Source organism: Euprymna scolopes, chromosome 33, assembly GCF_053919585.1.
Source record: "Euprymna scolopes isolate OS-2025 chromosome 33, ASM5391958v1, whole genome shotgun sequence".
Classification (NCBI taxonomy): domain Eukaryota; kingdom Metazoa; phylum Mollusca; class Cephalopoda; order Sepiida; family Sepiolidae; genus Euprymna; species Euprymna scolopes.
Genome location: NC_136514.1, coordinates 6,137,185 through 6,163,826, shown reverse-complemented (window position 1 = coordinate 6,163,826; position 26,642 = coordinate 6,137,185). Strand labels below are relative to the sequence as shown.

At 34.5% G+C, this 26,642-nt stretch overlaps 1 protein-coding gene across 1 annotated transcript in view; it reads left to right on the top strand.

The window, feature by feature from the left end:
* Positions 1 to 26,335, top strand: part of LOC145258127 (uncharacterized) — a 28,207-nt gene extending 1,872 nt beyond the window's left edge. The window contains exons 2-3 of the mRNA XM_080115870.1: positions 16,747 to 17,041; positions 24,824 to 26,335. Coding sequence (XP_079971996.1) covers positions 16,795 to 17,041; positions 24,824 to 24,984 — 408 coding nt within the window. The 5' untranslated portion in view covers positions 16,747 to 16,794 and the 3' untranslated portion in view covers positions 24,985 to 26,335. The remainder of the gene's footprint in view (positions 1 to 16,746; positions 17,042 to 24,823) is intronic.
* Positions 26,336 to 26,642: the final 307 nt, after the last annotated feature.

Sequence of the window (26,642 nt, the reverse complement as noted above, 5' to 3'; positions counted from 1 at the left end):
TTTTTCTTATACGTTATAAAGTAGACTGTGTAGAGTTCACACAAAGGAGACATAACTCGGAACGAATATTCTAGATTACTTGTTAATGGCGTGCAATATTTGGTACTTGTTTACTTCAATCAAGGCATAAAAAAAATGAAAATATTGGGGGGGGGATTATATTGTACGTACTCCTTATGGAATAAAGTTTTCATAGAAAATTTTTTTTCTTTTTTTTTTTTGTTACGGAGGAAAATAAAACTTTAATGAGATCTATCGTGTTGCAGCCATCTTGTTTATTTCGCGAATGAGGAGGGGGGTGCCAGGGGAGATAACTCCAATCGCCGCTTAAAATTTGTCGAGATTATTTGGAAACCTGGACAAAAATATATCTAGATTTTATTTATTTCACTTATTTTACAGAGTTTTTTTTTTTTTTGCCCTTTTTTTAAATCCTTTCTCATTTTGTCCTTTGTCAATCACTTTTTCGTTTAAAGGCAAATAAATATGCAATATTGTTTTTTAAAACAACATATAAAAAATCGATCTGTTGACTCTTAACCTGCACCTGAGTTTTGATGTGGGGGGGGGGGGCAGCTCACCCAAGAGAGGCAATCTGAATAAAAAATAAAAGGTATTTTTTTACGACCTAACCCAATGTAGTTTTACCTTCTAAAAAGAAATCAAAATTTTTTTTTTTTTTTTTTTTTTTTTTTTTTGGCTAGTACGTTTTAACAACCTTTAAAGATAATATGGAAGAAGGAATTTTTTTTAAATTTATTATTTTATAGTGGAGGATCAACGTAAAATGAACACTCACGTCTCTGTCAACGAGACATGTAATTGTGTGTGTGGCAGGAGGGGGAGGAAGGAACTAGAGTGGGGGTCAAATACATTCCAAACATTTTAAAAACACAGAAACATTTCAAACATGCGGGGGGGGGGGGGTTAAAATTTATAACTCCACAATTTTCACTTTTTTTTATATAAGATTTGCCTTGGCCATAAGCTTGAATATTATTTCCTGATGTTAAAATACACACACACACACACACACACACACAAAAATAAGTAAATAGGGTGGCCCTATACAATACCCTCCCCATCATCATACACACAACATATTTTTTTCTTTTTGTTTTTTTTCAACAAATTATCGGTACTAATGCAGAGAGTGATCCGCGCTATTGTTTAAATCGTATTTCCACGTTTAATTAAAGTTTTATGATATGTTTTTTTTTTATCAAATGTAAGGTTAAAGTACAGAATAAGTACAAAACACCCTCCCCTCCCCATGTTAAGAATGGCTTTTTAAATAATAACGTTATTATTTCAGCACGGATCACTCTCTGCATGAGTACCAAATTATCAATTGGACACTAGTCTACCATATTATATATAAAAAAAAAAAATTAAATATTTGTAAGGGGTGCTCAGTTTCCCCATGTTGGAACCACTCGATGAGAACACGCACCCCTCCTCTTATGTAAACGAAATTTTATCTTCTTCTATATATATATATATATATATAAAAGGAAAAATGTGTGTTAGTGTGTGCACATTTTTTGCATGTTTGGCAAAGGCTTTTGGAAGGGGGGGCGCTTGGGGGAGTCACTACTTCTTACAACTTTTTATATACTACCTAGATTATAATATCTCTGATTTATGAAAGGACGTCGCGTCTATCTTTTATTTGATTGACTTTTATGTTATTTTCACACTATTTTTTACTCTCCCCGTGTTTGTTTGGCTTTTCCGTATATAGTCGAAACTGAATCCGGAGCAAATGTCTCAGAAAGCAATGAGCTTTGATCAATGTGGACAAAACCGTCATATCAGACAATTGCTATTCATTTGGACACTCCCCTTTTTATGGGGAGCTGACTTTCTCCAACATCTTGGGGGGAAACAAAGAAATATGCAGAAACTGGCTTGCAGCCAAAGTTAAGTGCATGATTTTATTCCCCTATGGTGTGATGTTTGACCTCGTTAAATTTATGTACCTGTCACTTAACTTTTTAATTGTTTAATTTCAATCATTCTCACTTCTCTGCCCTCTTAGCATCGTGGTAAGATGTCAGGCTTTCTTTTTGCCTTCGCCTCAAGGCTTCGAGTTCGAGCCTACCTAGCTCCCAAAACTTTTTTTTTTTCCTTTTAAACCTCCAAGCACTGGGCAACACTAGGCAACTCCGCTAGTTTATTAATATAAGGGCAATGATGTTGTCCAATGTATTCCATCTTCTTTTCACTGGCAGCATTCAATTTTTACATGCGTGCAAGAACAAACATGGCGACCAGTGAAAACAATATGGAATACATTGGATAATAAAGGTCTTAACATCATTGCCCTTAGATAAAAAAAAAATCCTTTATATAAAAGGACGAAAAGAAGGAAGTGTACATTGTACCGGTCCAAAAAACAAAAAAAAACATAACCCTGAGCCCCTGGTGGGACATAGGCCGTCCACAACTTTGTAGGTGCTTTTGTAGCAAGGAGGTTTTTTTTGGGGAGGGGGGGATGCTGACCCCATGCCCAACCTACTCAGAAGGTACATACAGCACCTTGCCTTTCCAAATGGTCACCCATCTGGTACTGGCCAGGCTCAACGTTGCTTAACTTTGATTATCTAGCGAGAGCTAGTGTGTCAACGTGATTGTGCTGTACATTTGTACAGGTCCACCCTAGGGTTTTCGTTTGTGTTAACAGCCTTAAAAATATCAGGAAATAATAATTAACTGATTAAGTAATATTTCACGGTGAGACCTTTTCAAAGCGAATCTTAAAAAAAAAAAAAAATCCCCCCCCCCATCCTCAATGTTTGAAGTGTTTCTGTGTGTCTACACCCCAAGTGTATCACAAATAAATCAATTCAGTTAAGTTTTGTATTTATTTATTCAGTAAATTTTTAAAATTATTTGCTGCTTCTATGTGTGTGCAGTCAGCACCAACCCTATTCAGGGTTTAACCAGCTTCCTCTGATTGAGGAAGTTTCAAGGGAGTATAAAATTCACAAGCAGTCTCCAGTCGCATGTATATCCCCGTTAGGGGAGATGACGACGTTAGGTTTTTGCAACTTTTTGCAGGGAGGTATTGATGTCCTCCTACATACAGCACCTGGACTTCCCAAATTGGTCACCCATTTTAGTAATGACCAGGCTCAATGTTGCTTAACTTCGGTGATCTGACGGGAGCTGGTGTGTCAGCGTGATTATGCCGTACATACAGTGCTTCTATACTGAACGAACGAAAATTGAAAGCTTGAATTTCAAGTAAAACAAATGGTACCTACGTAATTATCAAGTGGCAAATAGTAACATACCCAAAAATTAGGGAAAACGATAAGGTAGAAAAATAATTATTAATGAAAAAAGAAATCTGTGAAATTGAGCAAATTTTGTAGATTTTTCTAACTAAAAAAAGAAACGAGTTGTATTGTTTAGACACCCAGCTTTTTTCTTTCTTTTTCTCCTTTCTTTTTCTCCTTTCTTTTTTTTTCTTTCTTTTTTTTTCTTTCTTTTTTTTCTTTCTTTTTTTCTTTCTTTTTTTCTTTCTTTCTTTCTTTTTTTCTTTCTTTTTTTCTGTCTTTTTTTCTGTCTTTTTTTCTGTCTTTTTTTCTGTCTTTTTTTCTTTCTTTTTTTCTGTCTTTTTTTCTTTCTTTTTTCTTTCTTTCTTTTTTCTTTCTTTCTTTTTTCTTTCTTTCTTTTTTCTTTCTTTCTTTTTTCTTTCTTTCTTTTTTCTTTCTTTCTTTTTTTTTCTTTCTTTTTCTTTTTTTCTTTCTTTCTTTCTTTCTTTTTTTCTTTCTTTCTTTCTTTTTTTCTTTCTTCCTTTTTTTCTTTCTTCCTTTTTTTCTTTCTTTCTTTCTTTTTTTCTTTCTTCCTTTTTTTCTTTCTTCCTTTTTTTCTTTCTTCCTTTTTTTCTTTCTTCCTTTTTTTCTTTCTTTCTTTTTTTCTTTCTTTCTTTTTTTCTTTCTTTCTTTTTTTCTTTCTTTTTTCTTTTTCTTTTTTCTTTTTTCTTTTCTTAAAGAAACGTTTTCCCTTATCACTACGTAATACTAAATTGATTTTGATTTACAAAAATTTCATGTTGTAATTTTAATATATATATATTAATTATTTCTACAATTAAACAATGCCGCATCTTACACAAACCATGAAAGCCACCGACTTAAAATCCTAGACTTAAATTTTGTCCTCATTTAGGCTCATCAGCAGAACATATCCGTATTCGGGAAATGGACTTTCTTGTATGTGGCGTCTGTGTTCAGGTGAAAGGGTACTCACCTCACATATAAATGACTCGGGTTTCAATTCTCGAGTACAGATATGCTCTACAGATGAGCCTCAAAATGAGGGGAAACCTCAAATTAGGACTTTTTTTTTTTTTACAAGGAAGTTACCATTTATCAAGGCACGAAGACTACTCGAGGATAATGGTTAATGAATGTAAGGTAGTTAATGGTGTAGATTAGGTAGAATTTGGATTATTTCAGGGGACGACTCAACAAGAACTTGTTTACATTGGACTTGAGGCGACCATATTTAATTGATCAGGAAGCAGGCCAATGGAACAGTGTTCCAGATGTGGGAGTTCTAGGAAAGAAGCTTTGTTCGTGGAATCTATGTTTAGATTTAGGCACAGATAGTTTGGCAATTTGAGTTCAGACGAGCACTTGCCATGAAAATAACGATGGAGCAGAGACAGGCTTGCAACATTTCCTCTGTGGGGAAAAAGGTTGCAGGGAAGAGAAAAGGGCATCACTTACTAGGTTTCGAAGCTGGTTTTGAACTCTATCAAGGCAGGATAGGGCGCACCAAACAGCTCCTGCCCAGATGTGGCAACAGTATTCCATTTTAGGACATACTTGACTCTTACACAGATAGAGGATTGCATCGGCAGTGAAATATCTGCTGGAGCAGTAGAATGAGCCAATCTTTTTTCCCAGCAATCTTGGCAACAGATTTGATATATGTGTTCCATTTCAGATCAGGAGTAAAGGTCAGACCCAGAAGCTTGTCAAAACATGGAGCTTCCCCAAGACGAGAGCCATTCATTTCAGTTGGAGCCAGATCGGGGTCAGAGCAGTTATGATGAAAAGAGAGAAGCTTGGTTTTAGATGCATTAAAATTAATCCATCACCTTTTTCCCCATTGCACTATGTGCTCAAGATCAGAAGAGAGAGAATCAGAAAGATCTTGGTCATTGTCAGCCTTTGAAGTGTTGCCATAGATTGTGGTGTCATCTGCATAAATGTCTTCATATGATCTAAGAATTTGATTTGGAAGCTGGTCTGTGGCTCTCATGGATTATGTGAGCTGTGGTATTGTTTAATTGCGAAAATAATTGTGTGTGTGTGTGTATGCGTTTATGTTATTCATAAACTAGCTAGATTGCTAGTCGTGGGTGAATCTACAATTATGTGTGCCTCCACAATGTGACATAAACCAAAAGAAAGTCTCTTGTACGTTTAGTAAGAAGTTTGTTGAATGATTCAAAACAATGTTTATTCTCCAGTGACAATGCTGACAGCAAGGAGGCGTTACAAAGTGGTGTGTGTGTGTAAAATGGCAGAGCTTTCCTGCCCGCGGTCGCTTTTTCTCTCGTTTTCTGGCTATCTCTTTTTTATTGGGATAGATGACATCAGAGAATCCCTCCACACCTTTTTGTTTATTGTTTGAAATGTTGGTCAGTCTCACTGATACCGTATCCCTGGGAATTCTGCATCCCTCATTTTGAACTTTTGCTGGCACACCTTGATCTAGGATTGTTGCCCTAACTGACTTCCTGGGTCTGGCTTCTATTGATGTCATCTTTGCAAGCCCAGATAGCCAATTGTCATTTATAGAATTACCTCTGTCATTTACAACTCCACTCCTCTCTCTGTATCATGCATATATCTTCTCACATTCATATATTTATATAAAATGATATAAATTAAATTTTTTGTATTAGCCAACAGTAAATAAAAGAATACTGTCAACAATCCTGTCTTTTACGATCAATGTAACATTGCACATATTTACACAGTGACTCCCTGTCTGAGAGTACATCTTTCAAACTGCTTGGCCTAACGTTCACAGGAAACATGAGTTGAAACAATTATATTGAAAACATTGCCAGGGCCGCTGCGAAAAAGGTAGGCTCTTTCTACCGTGCTAGAAAACTACTGACACCTGAAAGTATCCTGTACCTCTATAAGACCACCATTCACCCATGTATGGAGTATTGTTGTCACATTTGGGCTGGTGCATCTGCTACTAGTCTCTCACTCCTAGACAAGGTTTAAAAGAGAGTCGCCAATCTGATAGGCCCTGAACTGTTATCTAAGCTTCAGCCTCTGTCCCATCGACGAAACATTGCATCCCTCTGCCTGTTCTACAAGTATTTTAATGGTGAATGCTCTAATGAATTACAGACACTTGTGCCCCCATGACATAGACACCCTCGACAAACCCGACAGGCAGCTAAATCCCACCCCCACACAGTAGAGATCCCTAGATGTAAAAGATCTTTCTACTCCAGTAGTTTCTTCCCCAGAACCACTAGACTCTGGAATTCCATTCCAAGTTCCTGCTTCCCTAACTGTACTGACATGCAGAAGTTCAAGTGCAACGTGAACCGACATCTTGCTGGCCAAATCCCTACATAGTGCCCCAGTAGTTGCTGCCCCTGATAGTAGCCCCCTACACCAAAGTGGCAATGTGCCTTGTTTGGGGTGAAAATGTAATTAAAAAAAAAAAAAAAAAAAGATAGACCCAACACGTTGTAGCAGATGTTGTTGCAAGGAACATAGGGCAAGTAATAAGTTCACCCTTTCTTTCTTTTTTTTTTTTTTTTGTAACGACAACATTTATTTCCTCATTCTCCTGGTATACGTGACTTCTTGTTACGGCTGTGTACACATTTACAAACTGGACCCACACGTTGTATACAGTCTACATCGCAAGGAACATGAGGCAAATAATAACTCAACTCCTTTTTTTTTTTTTTTTTTTCTGTAACAACAACATTTATTAGTTTCCGAATAAACCATAATCATACTCTTTCTCACTGACCTCTGTCCTCTTGAACATGATCGTCGGTTTGTGCACACACTCTTTCTATAGTTTTTTTTTTCGTATGTGGCTCAGCATTCGCACACGTGCATCTGGACTCTGTTATATTAGCAACAGCTTCCAATCCTGTCCGCAGCAACATCGTCATAATCATCTATTGCAATAGGTCTTTCTTCAAGGGACGTATTTTATTTTAATGAAACAAAAACATTCTTATCTTTTGTTGTGCAAATGAGTTTGTCTTCCTTTTGTTGTTGTCACGTTCATTGTGCCTTTTTTTTTTTTTTAACATTTTCTTGTTGGTATGCTTGCTGACTGACTATCGTCATCCGTGCCGCCACTCCTGCGACATTTTTTTTTATTATTAATGAATTCCTCAGTTGATGTGGTTAACATGACTATTTCCCACTGTCGTTTAAATGATATCATTTCTTGATCGAGATTATTTTCTTCAGATTCATAAAACAAAATTTTAAAGATATTCTGCTATAATATATATATATATATATATATATATATATATATATATATTCAATTATTGAGCATCTTATAAAAAACCCGTCATGTACAGCAAACTTTAGCATGAACTGTTTTCAATCCGGAGTCGTGCTCACTCATTTCATTTAACAATCTTGGAGACTATTCACGTTTGGTTGAGAAGGCCTTCTCTCTGTAAACAGAAGGATTGCCTCTTGGGTTTGAGCATGATTAGTCTCTAAGATCTTTGAGTAATATAATGTATTTTTTTATTTTTTTTATTACATTTTCACCCCAAACAAGGCACATTGCCACTTTGATGTAGGGGGCTACTATCAGGGACATAAGCTACTGGGGTACTATGTAAGGAGTTGGGCAGCAAGATGTTGGTTCACGTTACACTTGAACTTCTGCGTGTCAGTACAGTTGGGGAAGCAGGGACCCGGAAGGGAATTCCAAAGTCTAGCGGTTCTGGGGAAGAAACTACTGGAGTAGAAAGCTCTCTTGCATCTAAGGATCTCTACTGTGAAGGGGTGGGATTTAGCTGCTTGTCGGGTTTGTCAGGGGTATTTACGTCAAGGGGGTACAAGTGCTTGTAGTTCATCAGAGCATTCACTGTTAAAGTACTTGTAGAACAGGCAGACAGATGCTTTAAAAAACCCTCATAACCTTGAAATTACTACTTGAGAAGCATATGTGGACATTTTAACATATATATGGCTTGCGATCCTGGATTGAGGTAGTTGCCTGTCTAGCCACACTGATGAACTGTGATACAGTGAAACCGTACTGTATGTGGATGACTATAATGCTCCCTATCTTGGGTTGAGGATATTGGGAAATTATATACAAACTGCCATTAGCGTATTAAGCGATGTTCTTTGTGTAAACAAATCGAGCTTAGGCATTTGGACGATGTCGAAACATCGTTAGTTCACTACCCGCACAGCAGCAGCCGAATAGCATATTGGTGAGAAGCCTTGACTATTTGGGGAGTCTGGTTTCGATCCTGGCTTGAGGTAATTGCCTGTCTAGCCGCACTGATGAGCTGTGATACAGCAAAACAGTACTGTATATGGATGACTATATATATATATATATAGCAATCATGAAGGGAAGACTTAAATTCATGGTGAAAAATGTTTAAAATAAAGTTAATGGGATGAAGTTAATCTTTCCTAGGCATGGTCCCAAATAGTAGCCCCTTACAGCCAAGTGGCAATACGTCTTGTGAGGAGTGAACGTGAGTAAAATAAAATATATATTAATTTATTTTTATTTCGGACTATTAGTCCTCATCTTCATTAGTTGTTTTTTGATCTTTTTATTGGTTTGCTTATTCACAACGTTTCGGCCAACTATTCCTCTGGCCTTCGTCAGGTGGTAACCGCGACGGATAGGAACGCTTTGAGTGGGATTGAAACCGCTATCTTCAGACAAAAAAAAAATGAATTCCAATTAAGGAATAATATATATATATATATATACCAATCGGTATGGACCCGACTATGGAAGATCAGATGATAAATAAACGTGGATTTATAAGATCAAAGAATCCAACCTTGATCGCTCTTCGGAGCCCGTGGCGCAGTTGATAGAGACGTTGAATCTCTACGGTTCCAGATGAGCATTGTCTGAAGATAGCGGTTTCAATCCCACCCAAAGCGTGCCAGAGGTTAATTGGTCAAAATGTGGTGAGACGACAACAACTACGGATGGCAGTGATGGCTGAGAATGCAGTTAGGAGATTCGAAGTTCCTAAGGAGATTCGAAGGTCCAAAATAAAAATAAATTAATATATAAAAAATGAATTCCAATTAAGGAATAATATATAAATAAAATATATATTTATATAGTTAACCACACCCTCATCGTTTAGATCAGAGAATGGTATATTAAGATATTATGTTTATATTTTATTTCTCTTAGTGTGTCTGTCTGTTCCAGAAACTACTGGTCTGATCTGGCTGAAATTTTGTATGGACCTTTGTTATGATAAGGTGCAGCAAACTAAGTATTATGATATCCGTTCGATGCATAGTTAGAGATTAATAGGGGTCATTTATCATAATACCACATTTATTTTAGAAGTTTTCTCGGAAACTACTAGACAGATCTGGCTGAAATTTTGTATGGACCTTTTTTTCTCTTTTTTTTTTTTACAAAGGAGTTACCACTTACCAAGGGCCGGAGGCCACTCAAGGATAAGGGTTAATAAGTCTACAGTGGTCAATGGGACAACGTCGTAATAATTGTTAGTGTAAATTTAGTAAATTGGGTTACTTAAGGGGAATGGCTCATCAAGAACTTGTTTACATTGGACTTGAAGACGACCATATTATAGTGAACTGGAAAGCAGGCAAATGGAAAAGAGTTCCACAGATGTGCAGTTCTAAGAAAGAAGCTTTGTTCATGGAATCTACATTTAGGTTTAAGCACAGATAAAGATTGGGGGAAATTATTGATAATGTTCTCAGCTAGACGAGTGTTTCTCATGTAAGTTTGGCGAGGGGGGGCATAGATTGGAGCTAAGACGAGCGTTTGCCATGAAAATAACAATAAAGCAAAGATAGGCTTGCAATGTGTCTTCTGTAAGAAAGAGGTTGCAGGGAAAAGAAAAGGGCATCCTCCACTAGGCTACAAAGTTTATTTTGAACTCTGTCAAGGCAGGGTAAGGTCTTCCTGCCCTGATGTGGCAACAGTACTCCATCCTTGGATGTACCTGATTCTTATATAGGTAGAGAATTGCATCAGCAGTGAGATATTAGGAAAAGATGCAGTCAATTAAGTATAATAGTGTTCAAATCAGAATTGGGGATTAATAGGGATTAATATTCAATGCAAAAATTTAACCATATTCAACCAGCAATTTGACATAATGCACTCGTTCTGAGTCAATGGGCTATAATTTTTCTCCGTTTTTAATGGCTACAAATTTTTTAATGGCCTAAAAAGTCTTGTTTGTTTATAGTATCTTTTCCCAAATAATGTTGGCATATAACAATGGATGTTCAGTCTAAAATTAAAAGTTGGATTTAAAACAAAAATCTTACTTTCTGCTAATTGTTTCATCTCTCCTCAATTTCAATGTCAGATTCTGAAAGAACAGGTAACCATTTTCAGCTTTCAATCATGTTTAGAACTGAATACATGCTTTTCCAAAGACTAAAAATAGTTTGAGCATTTCAAAAGGCCATAATTTCGGTCTGCATAGGACCATTTTTCATCTAAATTGTTTTTTTTTTTCATCTAAATTATTTTTTTTTATCTCCCTGTAAGATTAATAATTAATAATAATTAATAGATTAATAATAATAATAATAGTAAGATTATCAAAATCTGTAAACAGTGCATTGAACACAAGTTGCTATTTTTATCCAAAATCAAAAGAATAGTGTGGATTCCTATCTTTCCCTAAGTAACAATGAATTGGCGCCACAAGATCTGTTTTCATGCATCAATGCCTGTGGGTAGGAGAAAAATCTCGCTGGCCACCAAAGTTGTTTTTTTACCTGGTGATTATTTTGATCCGCCTCATCTATAGCTTTGAAGTCTGGCCAATGATGACCAACAGAAGAGCTTGAAACTCTTTTTTTATAACATTTTGCACCGACATCACATCTATCAACCGTTAGTAACTCGCCTGCATCAACAACTGTATCTGCGACCACATTCCTCTGCGCTGTTAAAATAATGTCTTTAGTTTGGTAATGTTGTTTGTCGCCAAGCAGGAGAATTGATCTGAGACATTCTCTGCTTGCCTCCATTATCCAATAAGTGCAAGTATGTAAGAGGGCAGCTGAAAAAACCTGTGCGTCGTCAAAGAGGACTTTTTCAAAATCTCTGTCGCACAAGTTGTTGGCTGATAAGGAGATAAACTGGACAAAACAAAAGAATCATGCCGCACCTGATTTTGGATAATGTATTTTTCGTGTTAGTAATATCTTTGAAAAATGCCAAGAACAGCGCTAACAATTAATATACATGTAGTTAAATTGATTGAATGAAAAAAAAAAAATGGATAAAAACATGAATGTTATAAATGGGACACCAGTTAGCAAGTGCTAACTAAACAACGGGAATTTTGGGAATGAAAGTGAGAAAACATGAATTAACAAACAAAAAACATTTTTGTATCAACAATTTTACAGAGAAAAAGCAGAGTTTGTTGAGAAGTTTTAAAGTTCTTGAATAAGAAGTAGATGAAAGCATCAAAAAGTTTGTTTTAAAGTTCCATTGTGTGTGTGTGTGTGTGTGTGTGTGTGTTAGAGAGTTTACCTTCTAGGCAGCTGAGTTCACTAGAGAAATCGCAGCATGGGGTATTTCAGTCTTCTTAGGATGGATGTTATTAATGCTGAAAGCTGGAGGCAAATCACAGGTGTCACCCCCTCTCGGAGAACTCTGAATTCACTGCTTTTTTACAGGAGTTTCTCAGTTCACATCAACTTGTTAATCTGACACACAATTGTTACTTTTCGAGTTTGAAACGATTTTTATTGGTTGGAAAATATTTCGAGTTCACATGTTCCTGTAAAAACTAATTTGGATGTGATGAAGAGCGCAAATCTCAACGACATGAAGAAAGAAAAATGGTAGCAGTTAAAATGAAAGTGAGAAAATATGAATTAACAAACAAAATACAATTTTATATAAACAATTTTATAGAGATGTAAAATATACTTTGAAAGACCAAAGTTTGTTGAAAAGTTTTAAAGTTCTTGAATAAGAAATAGAGAAGAGTGTTAGAAAGTTTGTTTCAAATTTCCATTGTGTGTGTGTGTGTGTGTGTGTGTGTATATCTTATGGGTGTTTGTGTTCGCTGGAAATACAAAAACAGGCTTAAAGGAATTTCAGCATGTGGCATTCCAGTCCTCTAGAAAGGGCATTGTTGATATCTAAAGTCAAAACGCATTGCTGTTGTGTTGTAGGTATCCCACCCAAAGAACTCTGACTAGTTGATGAAGCCATTGTCTTATGGACTTCGTTAATTTCATACAGGATTGTAACTTTTTCGGTTTGAATCGATTTTTATTGGTTCAAAAATATTTTGAGTTCACACATGTAAACTGACTTGATGAACATGGAATGTGGCCGTTACTTTTTAACTGTGTCATTACCCTTCAAACCTCTCGGACCCACACGTTGTCTGGTACCATCACAAAGGAACAAAAAAAAAAAACAAATAGAAATAAAAAATCTGACTCTGCATTTAAAAAAAAAATTTTTTTTTTTTTAGTGCATTTATTTGTGGTTCTTCATAGTCTTCCAAAAATCTTTTCGAGCACACGTGTTTTACAACGCTTTGCCATGTAACATATGATTTTTAAAAGTCTCTCTCTCTCCTTGCCACTTCAGGTGGCCCTAGCCAACGCCTTTTTCGCTCTCGACTTCACACGTCCATCTTCCTTGGCATGTAATTTGCTTCTCTTGCTCGATCACGTGCTGTCGTTTTCTTTTTTCTTTTTCTCTTTTCCAGTTTTTCTTTTTCATTTTTTTCTTTTTCATTTTTTTCTTTTTCATTTTTTTCTTTTTCATTTTTTTCTTTTTCATTTTTTTCTTTTTCATTTTATTCTTTTTCTGTTTTCCCTGTGACGTTAGCACATGCACACTTGCCAATGTACATGTGTGCTTTAATGGCTGCTGCTGCTAATATTTTCGCTAGCCATTTTTACATTATATGAAAGATGAAAATATTTCAAATCATACTTTCAAGTTTCACAAGAATCTGTCAAAAAGTAGAGACGCTATAAACATTTAAATGAAAGGCAATTGTAGCTTTTTTGTAATTGCTAGCAACACAAAAGATCTGAACTTGGAAAATTTTTCAATAGTAAAAGGAAAAAACTTATGACAGATGTTTATAATCTTTTCACGGAATAAAATTTTACTAACAATGGCTTCAGATAGCAGAAAAAAAAATCTTTTTTTGTTTTTTTATTAAGAAAGGCCTAATCAATACTAGAGTAATGTAAAATTGATTTCGTTGTTTTGTTTTCTTAAGACAAACAATCCAAAAAAAAAAAAAACTTTTCGTTACTATAGTATCGATTAGGTTATTTATAGCACAACTAGATGTACCTAGCATTGCCAGTATTAAATGTAATGGTAAATTCCTTAAAAAAAAAAAAAAAAAAAAAATGAAGTAACTCTATTGATCTGGTAAATATCTCACTGCTGATGCTATTCTCTATCTATATAAGAGCCAGGTACGTCCAAGGATGGAATATTGTTGCCACATCTGGGCAGGAGCTGCTAGAAAGGACTTGGCCTGCCTTGATAGAGTTCAAAATAGACTTTGTAGCCTCGTAGGAGATGTCCTTTTCTCTTCCTTGCAACCTCTATCTCACAGAAGAGATGTTGCGAGTTTGTCTCTGATGTATCGTTATTTTTATGGAAGGTGTTCAACTGAGCTTCAATCTATGGTCCCCCCTCACCAAACTTTCACAAGTCCCCCCACTCTTTATCTGTGCCTAAACCTAAATGTAGATTCCATGAACAAAGCTTCTTTCTTAGAACTGCACGCCTGTGGAATTGTCTTCCGTTTTCCTGCTTTCCGGCTGACTACAATATGGTTGTGTTCAAGTCTAACGTAAATAAGTTCTTGATGAGCTGTTCTATATAACTTATCAAATTTACCAAATTTTCATTACTAATGATTACTATATTGTCCAATGTTTACTGTACACTCTTTCACCCTTATCCTTGAGTAGCCTCTTGGCCTTGATAAGTGGTGATGCCTATGTAAAAAAAACAAAAAAACAAAATGGAAAGAAACTGAGACATTTTCATGCGAGTATTATGTGTTTTCTAAACAGTTCACTTCTTGTAAGTAAAAAAAACGATACTTGCTTGAAACCAAAAACTAAAGACATTGAGTCAAATACGCTAACCAACCATTAGGCCAGCTTGACACAATCTTTAAAAAAGTGTTTTCACACCTACTTATTCTTAACATAATTTGAATGATTTATGCATAGTCGTGGAACAGTTGACAAACAGATAAAAATCTGATGACCCCCATGTACCAATTTTCCATTTTGACTCCTGTAGCACTCTTTTTTTTTTTTTTTCGAATGAAAAGCAATTAAAGTTTTCCACATGTCTGAATATCCTATATACCAAATTTCAAGTCTATAGATCAAAAATTCGTTGAGTATATAGGTTGAGAAGTGTCCTCTCTCTCTCTCACACACACACACACACGCATTTCACTTTTATAGATGTATAAATAGATTACTACCCACCCTGCTAAAGGAGAATTCAGATGCCATTCTATTTACTGTAAAACAAACCGGGTTATGGAAGCACAACTGACTCAAATATGCAGCCCACAATCTATCTACAACCTACTCAAAACCATTTTCTTGAAATTTTATATCTTTGTCCTTCAACCCTTTTATATTTTGGAATTTGCAATATCGAATTTGACCAATGCAAACAGGTAATTTAACCAATATTAATTTCATCTCATCTCCATCAGGACGCTTAACCCCCGAATCTACACAACTTCTCGAGTTCTCTCAATCTTGCATGACAGTTTGCAGATCTCAAACACTTTCCAATCCTGTGTCCTGTAGCAGGTTGTCAATGTAGGTCATTCTATCACGGTTTGGGTGTTCATCTCTTGGTATCCAGAGGACTAGCTTGCTGGCTTCCTCTTCGCTGTGTCTCATGCAGTGACTGGCTGCTATCATCTTTCTCTGCTATACTTTCAGTGATACTGGTGGTAGGTCACCATAAAGCTGTTGATGGCTGCGTGGCTCCTCCATGATGTATTGAGGGCCATCCTGAGCATCCGTGTGTAACAGTCATTCAGTCTCTTCTTCAAAACATTTGTAAGAGTCCACGCTGAATATCAAGATTAACCGTCTATTCTAGTTCTTCTCTAGGTAAAAGAGGAAAATTCTATCTCCCCAACGACCATTTAGTCTTCATCAGTTACCTACCAAGAGGATAATATGTCTCTCCCTTTTTATTTATAATAAATAAATTTAAGAACACATATTCAGGAAAGAATAGAATGCCCTTTTCTCTACCCCGCAACCTCTCTCCCACAGAAGAGACGTTACGAGCCTATCCTTGTTTTATCGTTATTCCCATGGCAGGTGCTCATCTGAACTCCAATCTTTGGTCTCCCCTCACCAATCTTTCACGAAAAACACCCATCTAGCTGAATCCACTGTGAAAAATTTCCCCCACTCTTTATCTGTGCCTAAATCAAAACGTGGATTCCATGAACAAAGCTTCTTTTTTAGAACTGCACGTCTGTGGAACTCTGTTCTGTCTGCCTGCTTCCCACCTGACTACAACTTGGATGTCTTCAAGTCCAATGTTAACAAATTCCTAATGAACCGCCCCCTTAAGTAAACACTTCATCAAATCTCCACACTAACGTACTGTACTTGCAATAACTCTTATCCCTGAGTGGCTTCTGGGCCTTGATATGGTGACCACCGTGTAAAAAAAAAAACAAAAAAAAGAAGTATTTAGTATTTATGTGTGTTACAGAAAAAAAATGCAGTATAAGGATTGTGCTATCGTCAGAATCATCTGGGTGGTTTATAGAAAATGTTGGAAGGTGTTTAATAAGTTTTTTGTTTTTTTCTTTTATTCACGTATTTTCAATAAAAATATTATTTCTGTCAGCATGAAGCCAATTCAATGAAAAATTAATTGAAAAATGAAAACAATATTCTTGAATAATTATTGGACAATTTTTACAAAATTAAAAAAAATTCCAATTCAAAAAACAATAATTGTAAGGTAAGTTTTATGAATAAATATTTATTTTTTTAATAACAAATTTTTATATTTATGTTTTTTATAAGAATTTTTTCTTTTTATGATTTTTTTTTATTCAAATCAAGATAAGTATTTAGATATTTTTTATAATAAACCAATGATAGCAAATAAAAATCTAATATATAAATCCAAATTAGTCTCTATCATTTTTGTCATCGATAACTTTCTTCCTATAAAATCGATATTTAATTCTGATTTGTCAGTTCTTTGATAGAATATTGCAGCATTTAGTTAACAATAACATCTTATTCAATTTAATTTCTTCCAGAAAATAATTTTTCTCTTTTCGTTTTTTTTTCAATTTTTTACACTCTTAACTAAAGGACAAATCTTACCATGACCCCCTTAATGAATTAAAAGACAATAACATTTTTCAAAGTAATTTCAAATCTCTTATAATTGGATCAAATAAAGATGTCCTTTCTCTCTTTTCAGTGTTAACCTTTCATTACGACAACGACGACAACCTATCAAAACAACAAGATGTCTCAAGATTTAAAACCAGCTCAATCGTTTGAGATGGAACAAAAGAGATGGAACTCACAGATGAGTATGCTATCAAGTAGCCGTCCCAGTCTCCATTCTACTTACACAGTACATTCCTCCTATGTGCTTCCGATCGTAGGAGAAACTCCAGATCCTCTTCGAAGACCACCAGATTATCTCGGATTCTCGCTCTGTTCCCTGTTTTGCAATCCATTTTTTGGATTGTTTGCAATTTTACTTTCGGGTAAGATTTTTCTTTTAAAGTTGCATTTTTACATGATGTCATCATACGTTAAAGTCTTTTTGGAATTAATGGATGATGTATATTGCTATGTGTAAAGCTGAAAGAAACCTGCAGAATCATGTTTACAGTTAAAAATCAGTGTTATTTACATGCCATTATAGAGTACTTTAAGGCACAATTACGTTGACACGCCAGTTCTTGCCAGATCACAGAAGTTAAGTAATGTTCAGTCTGGCCAGTATCAGATAGGTGACCATTTGAGCTGTATATACTGCGAGGTAAAAATGCCAGGTTGGGAAGCTGGCATTGTCTATTCTTCTCTCGAGGGTAGATGGGCCTCTCGGAAGCTGTGGTAGGCAACCCATCTAGTGATGACGTCACAATAAAAATACCCTTGATAGCCTTGGTGAAGCATCAAGTATTTCCAGCCATTAGAAAAAAATGTGAAAGATTCTGTGGAATTTGTTCACGTTTCACCTGCACCTACTAGCACTGAATGAACGATTTCTTTTTTTCTAAGTGTTGTGGTGGCACCCACTCATTTACATATGTGGATAATATTACCCATAAATAGCAATACTCGTTTAGTCTGAGTGTGTTTTAACCAGAAGCCACCAAAGGCCGAGCCGAGAGCAGATATGTTCTCCAGCCAAGCCTCTCTTACCTAACAACCATTATGTAAATATACTGTAAATATTACTTTTCCTAATACACTTCTTATTGATCTACCTTTGTTTGTTGAGTCTTCATTTGTATTGCCTTATACGTTATTTGGTTCAACCTGCAAACATAACAGTTGGCGACGAAGATGAATGTCAAACATAACACTAAGGTACTTTTAAATTATTATATCGATTGAAAGAGATATATTCGCTTGAAGTAGCTGAGTGGTCTTATCTACTAACTTGAGTAATAATCCAGCATGTCACCTTACTGAATAAGTGTTCGTGGTCAGAACTGGTATTCCGTAAGCGCGAGGCTTTTAGCGTACCTTTTGATGTCTTCCCCAAGTGGTTCCACCAGTCACTATTTATGGGTTAACCAATCAATCATCTTCTTGTGAAGAGAAACCCGGATATACGCGTATTCATTCCATCATTAATAGACGGTATGTTACCGTGTGCAAAGCTACCTTTCATTTTGCGATTAAAAATTTGTGATATTTTATTGAAGGAAAAAACTGATTATAAAGAAGATATATCCAAGTTTCTACTCAGGATTATCGCCCTTACTTTTTGTTTTCTTTAAACTTGTAAAAACAAATAAACCGTTCAAATAACTGTAGTTTAAGTTAAAATAAAAAATAGTTACTAAATTCAAGAAATAAATACCATTATCTGCAAATTTAGATTAGTTTTCAGTAGAATAAATTCTACTATCTGTTATAAATTACATAAATGTCTGAGAGATTGCCCTTATAATGACTATTAGAAAAACTATACATTTGGCTAACCCTAACCCTAACCCTAACCCTAACGACTGGATTACTAATTATTGTTTCATATTTAACTGTTCAACAATTTTTGGAAGTTTATGGACATAGTTCTGGATGTTTCTTCAGCTAACAATCTCTGATAAATATTTTATAAATAAGCTCTCTGAAATTTTATCAAAATTTTGTCTGATTTTAATTTTTAAATTGTGGACCTGTGATATTGCTTGATTTTAGCAATTAAAAATTTACGTTTTATAATTAAAATATATTTTATTTCTGACTCGAAAATTTACACAAAATAAATAAATGTTTCTAATGTTTTTTTTTTTTTTTTTTTTTTTTTAGATAACTAGTGCTTACCATTCTTTTCAGTTTTTTTTGTGTGTAAAAATGATAAATGTCAATTTCATATTGTTCGTGTGCTTTAGAATGTTGATGGTATCGAAAGAAAATTATTTCCATGGCAGGTGCTCGTCTGAACTCCAATCTCTGGCCCCCCCTCTCCAATCTTTCATGAAAAACACCCGTCTAGCTGAATCCACTGTGAAAAATTTCCCCCACTCTATATCTGTGCCTAAATCAAAACGCGGATTCCATGAACAAAGCTTCTTTCTTAGAACTGCACGCCTGTGGAACTCTGTTCCGTCTGCCTGCTTCCCACCAGACTACAACTTGGATGTCTTCAAACCCAATGTTAACAAATTCCTAATAAACTGCCCCCTTAAGTAAACACTTCATCAAATCTCCACACTAACGTAATGTACTTGCAATAACCCTTATCCTTGAGTGGCTTCCGAGCCTTGATAAGTGGTGATCACTGTGTTAAAAAAAAAAAAAAAAAAAGAAAACGGGATTTCTTTGCTCCTTTAGTATTTGTTGATTTTCCGAATTCCTTTCTTTTAAAGTTTTATGATTATTGTAATGGTGAGTTAGAATGAAATCTGACCGAAATTTGGTTTATTATTGAATTAATTTGAATTCTTTATTGAGATGAGTAATTTGTATTATTTATTTTTATTTATTTTTATTTATTTATTTATTGCGGACTATTGTCCCCATCTTTTAGTTGTTGTTTCACAACGTTATTCCTTTAGCCTTCGTCAGGTGGTTAATCGCGACAGGATAGTAATTTTGAATCTCCTAAGTGCATCCATTGTCTGAAGATAGCAGTTTCAATCCCACCCAAAGCCGGCCACAGGATTAGTTGGCCAAACCGTGGTGAGACGATGATGACAACTATGGAAGACAGTAATTGTTGTGGATGCAGTTGGGAGTTTCGACATTCCTATCCCATCACGGTACACCACCTGATGAAGGCCAGAGGAATAATTTCACGAAACATTGTGAAAATAACAAGTAGAAGATAAGGATAATAGTCCGCAAATAATTAAATAAAATAAATAAAACTATGGTTTGTTCTTTATCCTTCAGGCCAAGATCAAAGTGTAGTAGCTGTTCTTCAGATGCTACACTTAATTTCTTATTCTCTGTCAGTGGAGGAGAAATTCTTCATGACTAAGACAATTTTTAATTTTTGTTCCTTCCTCCATGTTAAAAAAAAAAATGACCCTGGTGTCTAACTCTGTCCCATGGAGAGACAAAGTAAATAGGAACTCCATGTTTCGTTTTTGTCGTCTTTTATTTATTTACTAGCGAGGAGTACCCGGCGTTGTCTGGATGTTTGGGGGGGGGGGTAAAAAAAAAAGTAAGTATGAGGATCGAACCCGAACCGTTGAAGCAAAGGTGTGAAAAAAAAAAGTGCGACGTTAACCATTGCTCCACCGCGACATGCTTACGGAAACATGTTTGAATTTATTTAATTACTTGGATTTAGCAGTTGCTCGTTTTAATGAGTTAATGAGGTCAGTTTGACTGCGGGATTTCATTTACTGCTGAACACTTTTTTCCTCGCCCCCAAGATGTTATAGGAAAAAGACTAACCCACATGCGGCGAGCGACAAATATTGAATATTTATCTTCCCGAAATCGAGCAAATTAAATAGACAGGCGAGCTTCGTTGTTAACAGTGAGATATTACGATTTGTATGTGATTTGAAAAAGTTGTGAAGCGACCGACCGCTTCTCTGAAAGAAGCTTTTTGTAGACACACAGAAAAAGCGAACACACATAAACACATACATACATACATATATACATACATACATACATTTTCGCTTTTATATTTATAGATTAGAAATCACAATTATATATTCAATACAATATAATATTCAATAGGGAACTGTCTCTAAAATAATACAAAATCTTTTATTTATTTATTTATTTTGGTTCTGATTATTTGATTGGAAAGCTAGGGAACCTTTGTCACTCTTAGGTCCTGTTACTTTAGGGTTAGGAAGCTCTGATTTGAAAAAATAAAGAAAGGAACAGAAGGAGAAAGAAAGAAAGGAACAGAAGGAGAAAGAAAGAAAGTGTTGTCGCTTTTTATAGAAACTTATTTTTATTTATTTTCATCATCATCATCGTCATCTCTATTACTATAATTTTGATTTCAATACACTCTAATAATTGTAAATGTCCGTTTTTTTCGTTTGTTTTTTCTTGTTTAAAAATAAAAGTATTCGTTTTCTTTTTTTCCATGTAACTTTTCTTCCAGATCTAGACCTATACGTGTCATTAGCAATATTGTTCTCGACTTTGTCGGTATTACATGTTTTTATACCTTTCTTATTGGTTGTACATTCATGTGTCTGTGCTTTCTTAGCAGCTCTAGTTTTATTATTGCTAGTTGGTTTTGTATACGGTTTCGATCTATCTGTTGATACGTGTGTATGAGTACCCATTGTTTATATCAATTTGAAAGTGTTTAGCTGGTTGAGTCAGAGCTGGAAAAATGGTGGGACCTTTCTATCGATCCAGTAGATATCTCACTGCTGATGCAATTCTCTATCTATATAAGAGCCAGGTACATCCAAGGATGGAATACTGTGTGCCACATCTGGGCAGGAGCTCCTAGAAAGAACTTGTCCTGCCTTGATAGAGTTCAAAATAGACCGTAGCCTCGTAAGAGGTGTCCTTTTCTCTTCGCTGCAACCTCTATCTCACAGAAGAGATGTTGCGAGCTTATCTCTGATGTATCGTTATTTTCATGGAAAGTGTTCAACTGAGCTTCAGTCTATGGTCCCCCCTCGCCAAACCTTCACAAGAAACACTCGTCTAGCTGAAAACACTATCAATAATTCCCCCCACTCTTTATCTGTGCCTAAACCTAAACGTAGATTCCATGAACAAAGCTTCTTTCTTAGAACTGCACGCCTGTGGAATTGTCTTCCGTTTTCCTGCTTTCCAGCTGAGTACAATATGGTTGTCTTCAAGTCTAACGTAAATAAATTCTTGATGAGCCGTTCCATATAAGTTAAGAAATTTACCGAATTTTCATTACTAATGATTACTGTATTTTCCAATTTCTACTGTACCCTGTTTAACTCTTATCCTTGAGTGGCCTCTTGGCCTTGATAAGGTGGTGATGCCTGTGTAAAAAACAAAAAAACTTTATAAGGACCTGAATATGGTGCCTCTAATGGTTTTTTAACTCCGTCAACTCTGTGCCATACTTTCTCACATGAAAGTAAAGTCTTTGATATAAAGGTTTTTGCATTCGCATGGGTATATCCCTTTCTGTTGCTGAGTGCATCAAATTGGAACATCCATTCACACAAATTATTTATATAGTCTTCTTGTTTCTTTTTTTAACCCCTGATGAGGAATCAATATCGATGCTTCAGTAACAGAAGTAAAAGGGGGAAAAACCTTATTCCTTAGGGGTGCTACGTATACCAAGTTGTCATGAGAGGATAGTGTTCCTGCTAAAATATAAAGAAATTACCATTTCTTACATAAATAAAAATAGAAAATAATTACAAAAATAAATATATAAAAATAAATAACATAAAATTAAATATATAAATATATAATATAAAATATATTATACAAAATTAAATATAATATATAATAATATAAAACTGTTACTATTAAAATACATTTCATTACAGCTAGAAAATAAAAAGATTCTTTTTATAAGCGTCTCTGGAGAGATTTAAAAATAGAACAGAAATGTGTTCTTTTTCGAAGGCTCTAGAAAGTTCCAAAGTTGAGGTGTTCCATTTTTGAAAATTCTAGAAGGTTCCACTTCACATCACTATAAATAGACGCTAATAGCGTCATAACTTTGGTTATTAAATTAGCTCTGAAAAGGATAGCTAAGTTGGGGTGACCTTTCAACTATTTGACTCCAGCCAATTTCCTGGGATAAAATTCGGTCATGAGGAATTTCCTGAAACAAGCCTATTGCAGACTCACTCACAAAATAAATGGACACTGAGTAAATATTGATTTTCTGATCCTCTATTCTGATCAAAGTAAAAGTATATTATATTTTCTCAAACTCTAATATTATTCCGTGACAAAAACTAGTAACAAAGAACTTCAGTTATCTCCCTTTTTTTGTAAATATTTTTTCCATTTGTTTATCTGTTTTAATAAATTTCCTTTTTCTGCCTTAAACTTCTTTTATTTATTTATTTATTTTTTTCCGATATGTTGTGTGTTTACCCCTAGACATTTATCTTGCATGTAACAAAGTAGAATCACTGGTATTGCTTTCATATTTCCTTGGTCCTGGATATGACCTTAAACTATATCCAGTGGTGAGGCCTCAGCTTGCAGGCTTTGGGGAGTGTGGAGCCACCTTTTAATTGCCATTGCTCCCAGGTCCACTCTGATGCGGACTGGTAGTACCTGTTAGGGTCCCAACTATGGGTTAAATAGAAACCGACTTGAAAACAACAAATATATTCTAGTAAAAAATTTTTCTTCAAAATCTTTGGATTCGGCATTAAATAACCTGAAAAGGGTTGATATGCCGTAAAACAAAAACAACCAACCAGCCATTCGTCTTTCTTTACTGTAATTATTCCTATAATTTTGATTTCACTACAGACGCATATTCTTAGCTTTGCTTGTCAAAACCAAGATGGCAGCTTGAGAAACTTCCTATGTTAAATCAGATGTCTTTGACTTTCATCTTTAAAGTTTCATACATGTATGACATATAAATGCTTATGTAATACATAAAAAAAAAGGATATCTTGCTCTACTTTGGTATTGAGCACTTTTGTATGAACATTCTTTGGTTGTTTCACCTCTGGAATATATTAACCTGGAATTATATATATATAAAATAAAAATTACAATTAAATTTACCAAAATGATCCAAGATGGTAAAACTAAAGTATATTGTAAATATTAAAGAATTAATATATATATATATATATATATATATATATATATATATATATATATATATATATATATATATATATATAAATTTATTTATGTCTCGGCAGCAATGATAAAAGCATATCTTATTTTTCTTTTATTAATATTATTGAAATTTTTCCCCTTTTCCCTTGTACATATTTGTGAATTATTCCATGGATTTCGGCCTTTTGGATTATTTTGGACCATCTTCCAATTACGGGATTTTCTTGGATTTTACTTGTGCAAATGGAAATTCAATTAACTTTCTTGAAATTATATTGTTGGATTTCACTGTCATTGGATTATTTATCTTTCACCAGACTATCCATTCACGTGTAATCACCTTTTTCTTCACCATATTCCCTCTGCTCCACTTTTTTGTTATCAAGTAAGATCTTTGACTTACTTGTTGTTTCATCAAATACTTTTGTATGCAAAATCCGATCCCGCATTTTGCTAATTCCTACCCTCTGATGAGAAGGAAAGTATTTTTTCGAAACTCCGCGGATTAAGGACTATCCACTTATCAAGTGTTTCCTTTTCAGATTAAATATGTTTTTAACTCTTTTTGAAAGTGTTTTTTAACATGTTTTATTAACTGTTTGCTCATATATATATATATATATATATATATATATACAGGCCATCGCAAAATTAACCAACTGTTTTAATGCTAATTTATATTTTAAAATAGATGATTAATTTTTGGACACCCTGTATGTGTAATTAAAAAAAAGTATTTAAATTTAAAATGTGATTATACAGGGTGTCTGCAAAGTCTGGACACATACTATTATTGGCCATCAGCCTTGTAACATCTCTGATTGGTTATAAAAACAGTAGAGTTCTCACTAGAGGGAGCAGGTTTTGCTCACCTTTTTGGCCTTGTTGTGTAGGAAAACACAAGATGTAACACAAGAAATCACTGGATGTTTACTTAACCTATGTGCCCAGACTTTATGAACACCCTGTAGATTAAATATAGTGATGCACAAAAGAGCCATCATAAATTAAAAAATAGCACCATTTTTTTTTTTATTATTTTTTATTTATTTTTTTTCATTTTTCAGAAAAATCCAAGGCGTACTACAATCATTGTAATTACAAAAAGGCATCACGGTTCGGCTCTTTAGCATATGGCGTTGCAGTTGGCGGAATATCCTGTACAGTGATCATAATTTTCCTAGCATTGAGCATATACCTGTGGACGTATATGCCTTATATTGAATAATAAATAAATGACATTTAAACATAGCAACTGCTGATGAATACTAGGGTGAGCCAAAAGTTTTGCAATATTTACGTAACCTCCTTTGCGTTTGCCGATGTCGTAAACCTAACTGACTACAATGGACTGTGAGATGCCAAGCATATTTACATCAAATTGCTATCACTGCATTTTCTTTTATGGCTTGGAGCATGACATCAGAATCCAGAGTTTTAGGATGACCATCAAGATTCTCGCAAACTTGAACGCAATTTCTTTTTTAACCATCAGATTATTATATGATGATTGACTGTTTTCAATTTTTGCTCAACGTTTTTTTTGGGGTTTTTTTCGCAGCAATTATCGACTACCTCCTTGTTTGAATGCGTGACGTATCAGTTACCAAATGAGACCATATTGCATGTTTATCTATACAGGCGTCGAATCCTTAAACAATGCATAATGTATGCCAACTATAACCCTAACCTTAACCACAACCACAGCGGGTTTCTTCCGTGGCTTAAATTACTTAAGTCATGTGATATGCATGCCACACATATGCAAATATTCCAGAACTCTTGACTCACTCTTGTAAATTTACTTTCCAAAAATCTTTCATGTAAATTTATCTGTAACTCCCCCCTCCCCCTCCCTTTTTAATGTCTGTTTTATACTTTTATATTTTTCTCCAAGTCGCAGTATGAAATGAAAAACCATTTTCTATTTTAATAAATCTGAACATTAAAAAAATGACAACTAACTTCCTTCCATTTTTTTTTTTCAAAAAGTTTAATAGAAAAACAAAATTAATCAGTTTTTTATGTCACTTTTCACAACTTCTTCTAAATGTTCAACAAGATTTGCATTACGTTGTCAGTAAAAATCAAAAAGCCAAAAAATGATGAATAAAAGCAAGAAGGAGATGTGCTGAAAATGTTAATTTTTCCTAACTGACATTCCATTTTCATGATCCATTATAAATGAAATGAACAGCAATTAACATGAATTAAAAACAAACGAACAAAAAAAGATTCCAAAATGAATAAAAAAAAATAGAATTTGTAAAAAAAAAAATGATTAAAATATTTGAAAAAAAGAAAAAATGACAGGAACTTAGTTGCCAACCCAATAGATGTGCCTACAATGTTATTTTTCTTAACTAACATTCAATTTGTGAAATACATTTTGATAAATTATTTTAATAGTCCTTTTAATAAAAAATAGATAAACAGAAATTAACATGAATTAATTAAAAACAAAAAAAGTATATTCCAAAATGATTAAAAAATAGAATTTGTAAAAAATAAAAATAAAAAAAAGATTCCAAAATTTGAAAACAAATAATTCTAAAATTTGAAAAAAAAAAAAAAAGAAATGGCAGGAATTTATTTGCCATATTTTCTCATGAACATGTACATCATATTCCATTAAATTTTGCTCTCTATTTTATAAAAATGAGCTCCTAGTTCAAATTGATTGAATGTATGTACTTGCTTGATATTCTAGTATGCAAGTTTTCCACTAATGAGCGGGCATCTGCTTTTTAGGGGAAAGAGTAATCGATTTACAGCAATATTTGCTATATCCAATATTTCCGCTTTTCTCTGCTTCTCTACAATCTGCTTTGTTTTTTTGTTTCTTCCCTTTGTCTTTGCCATTGCTCACTAATTACAAATCCTTAC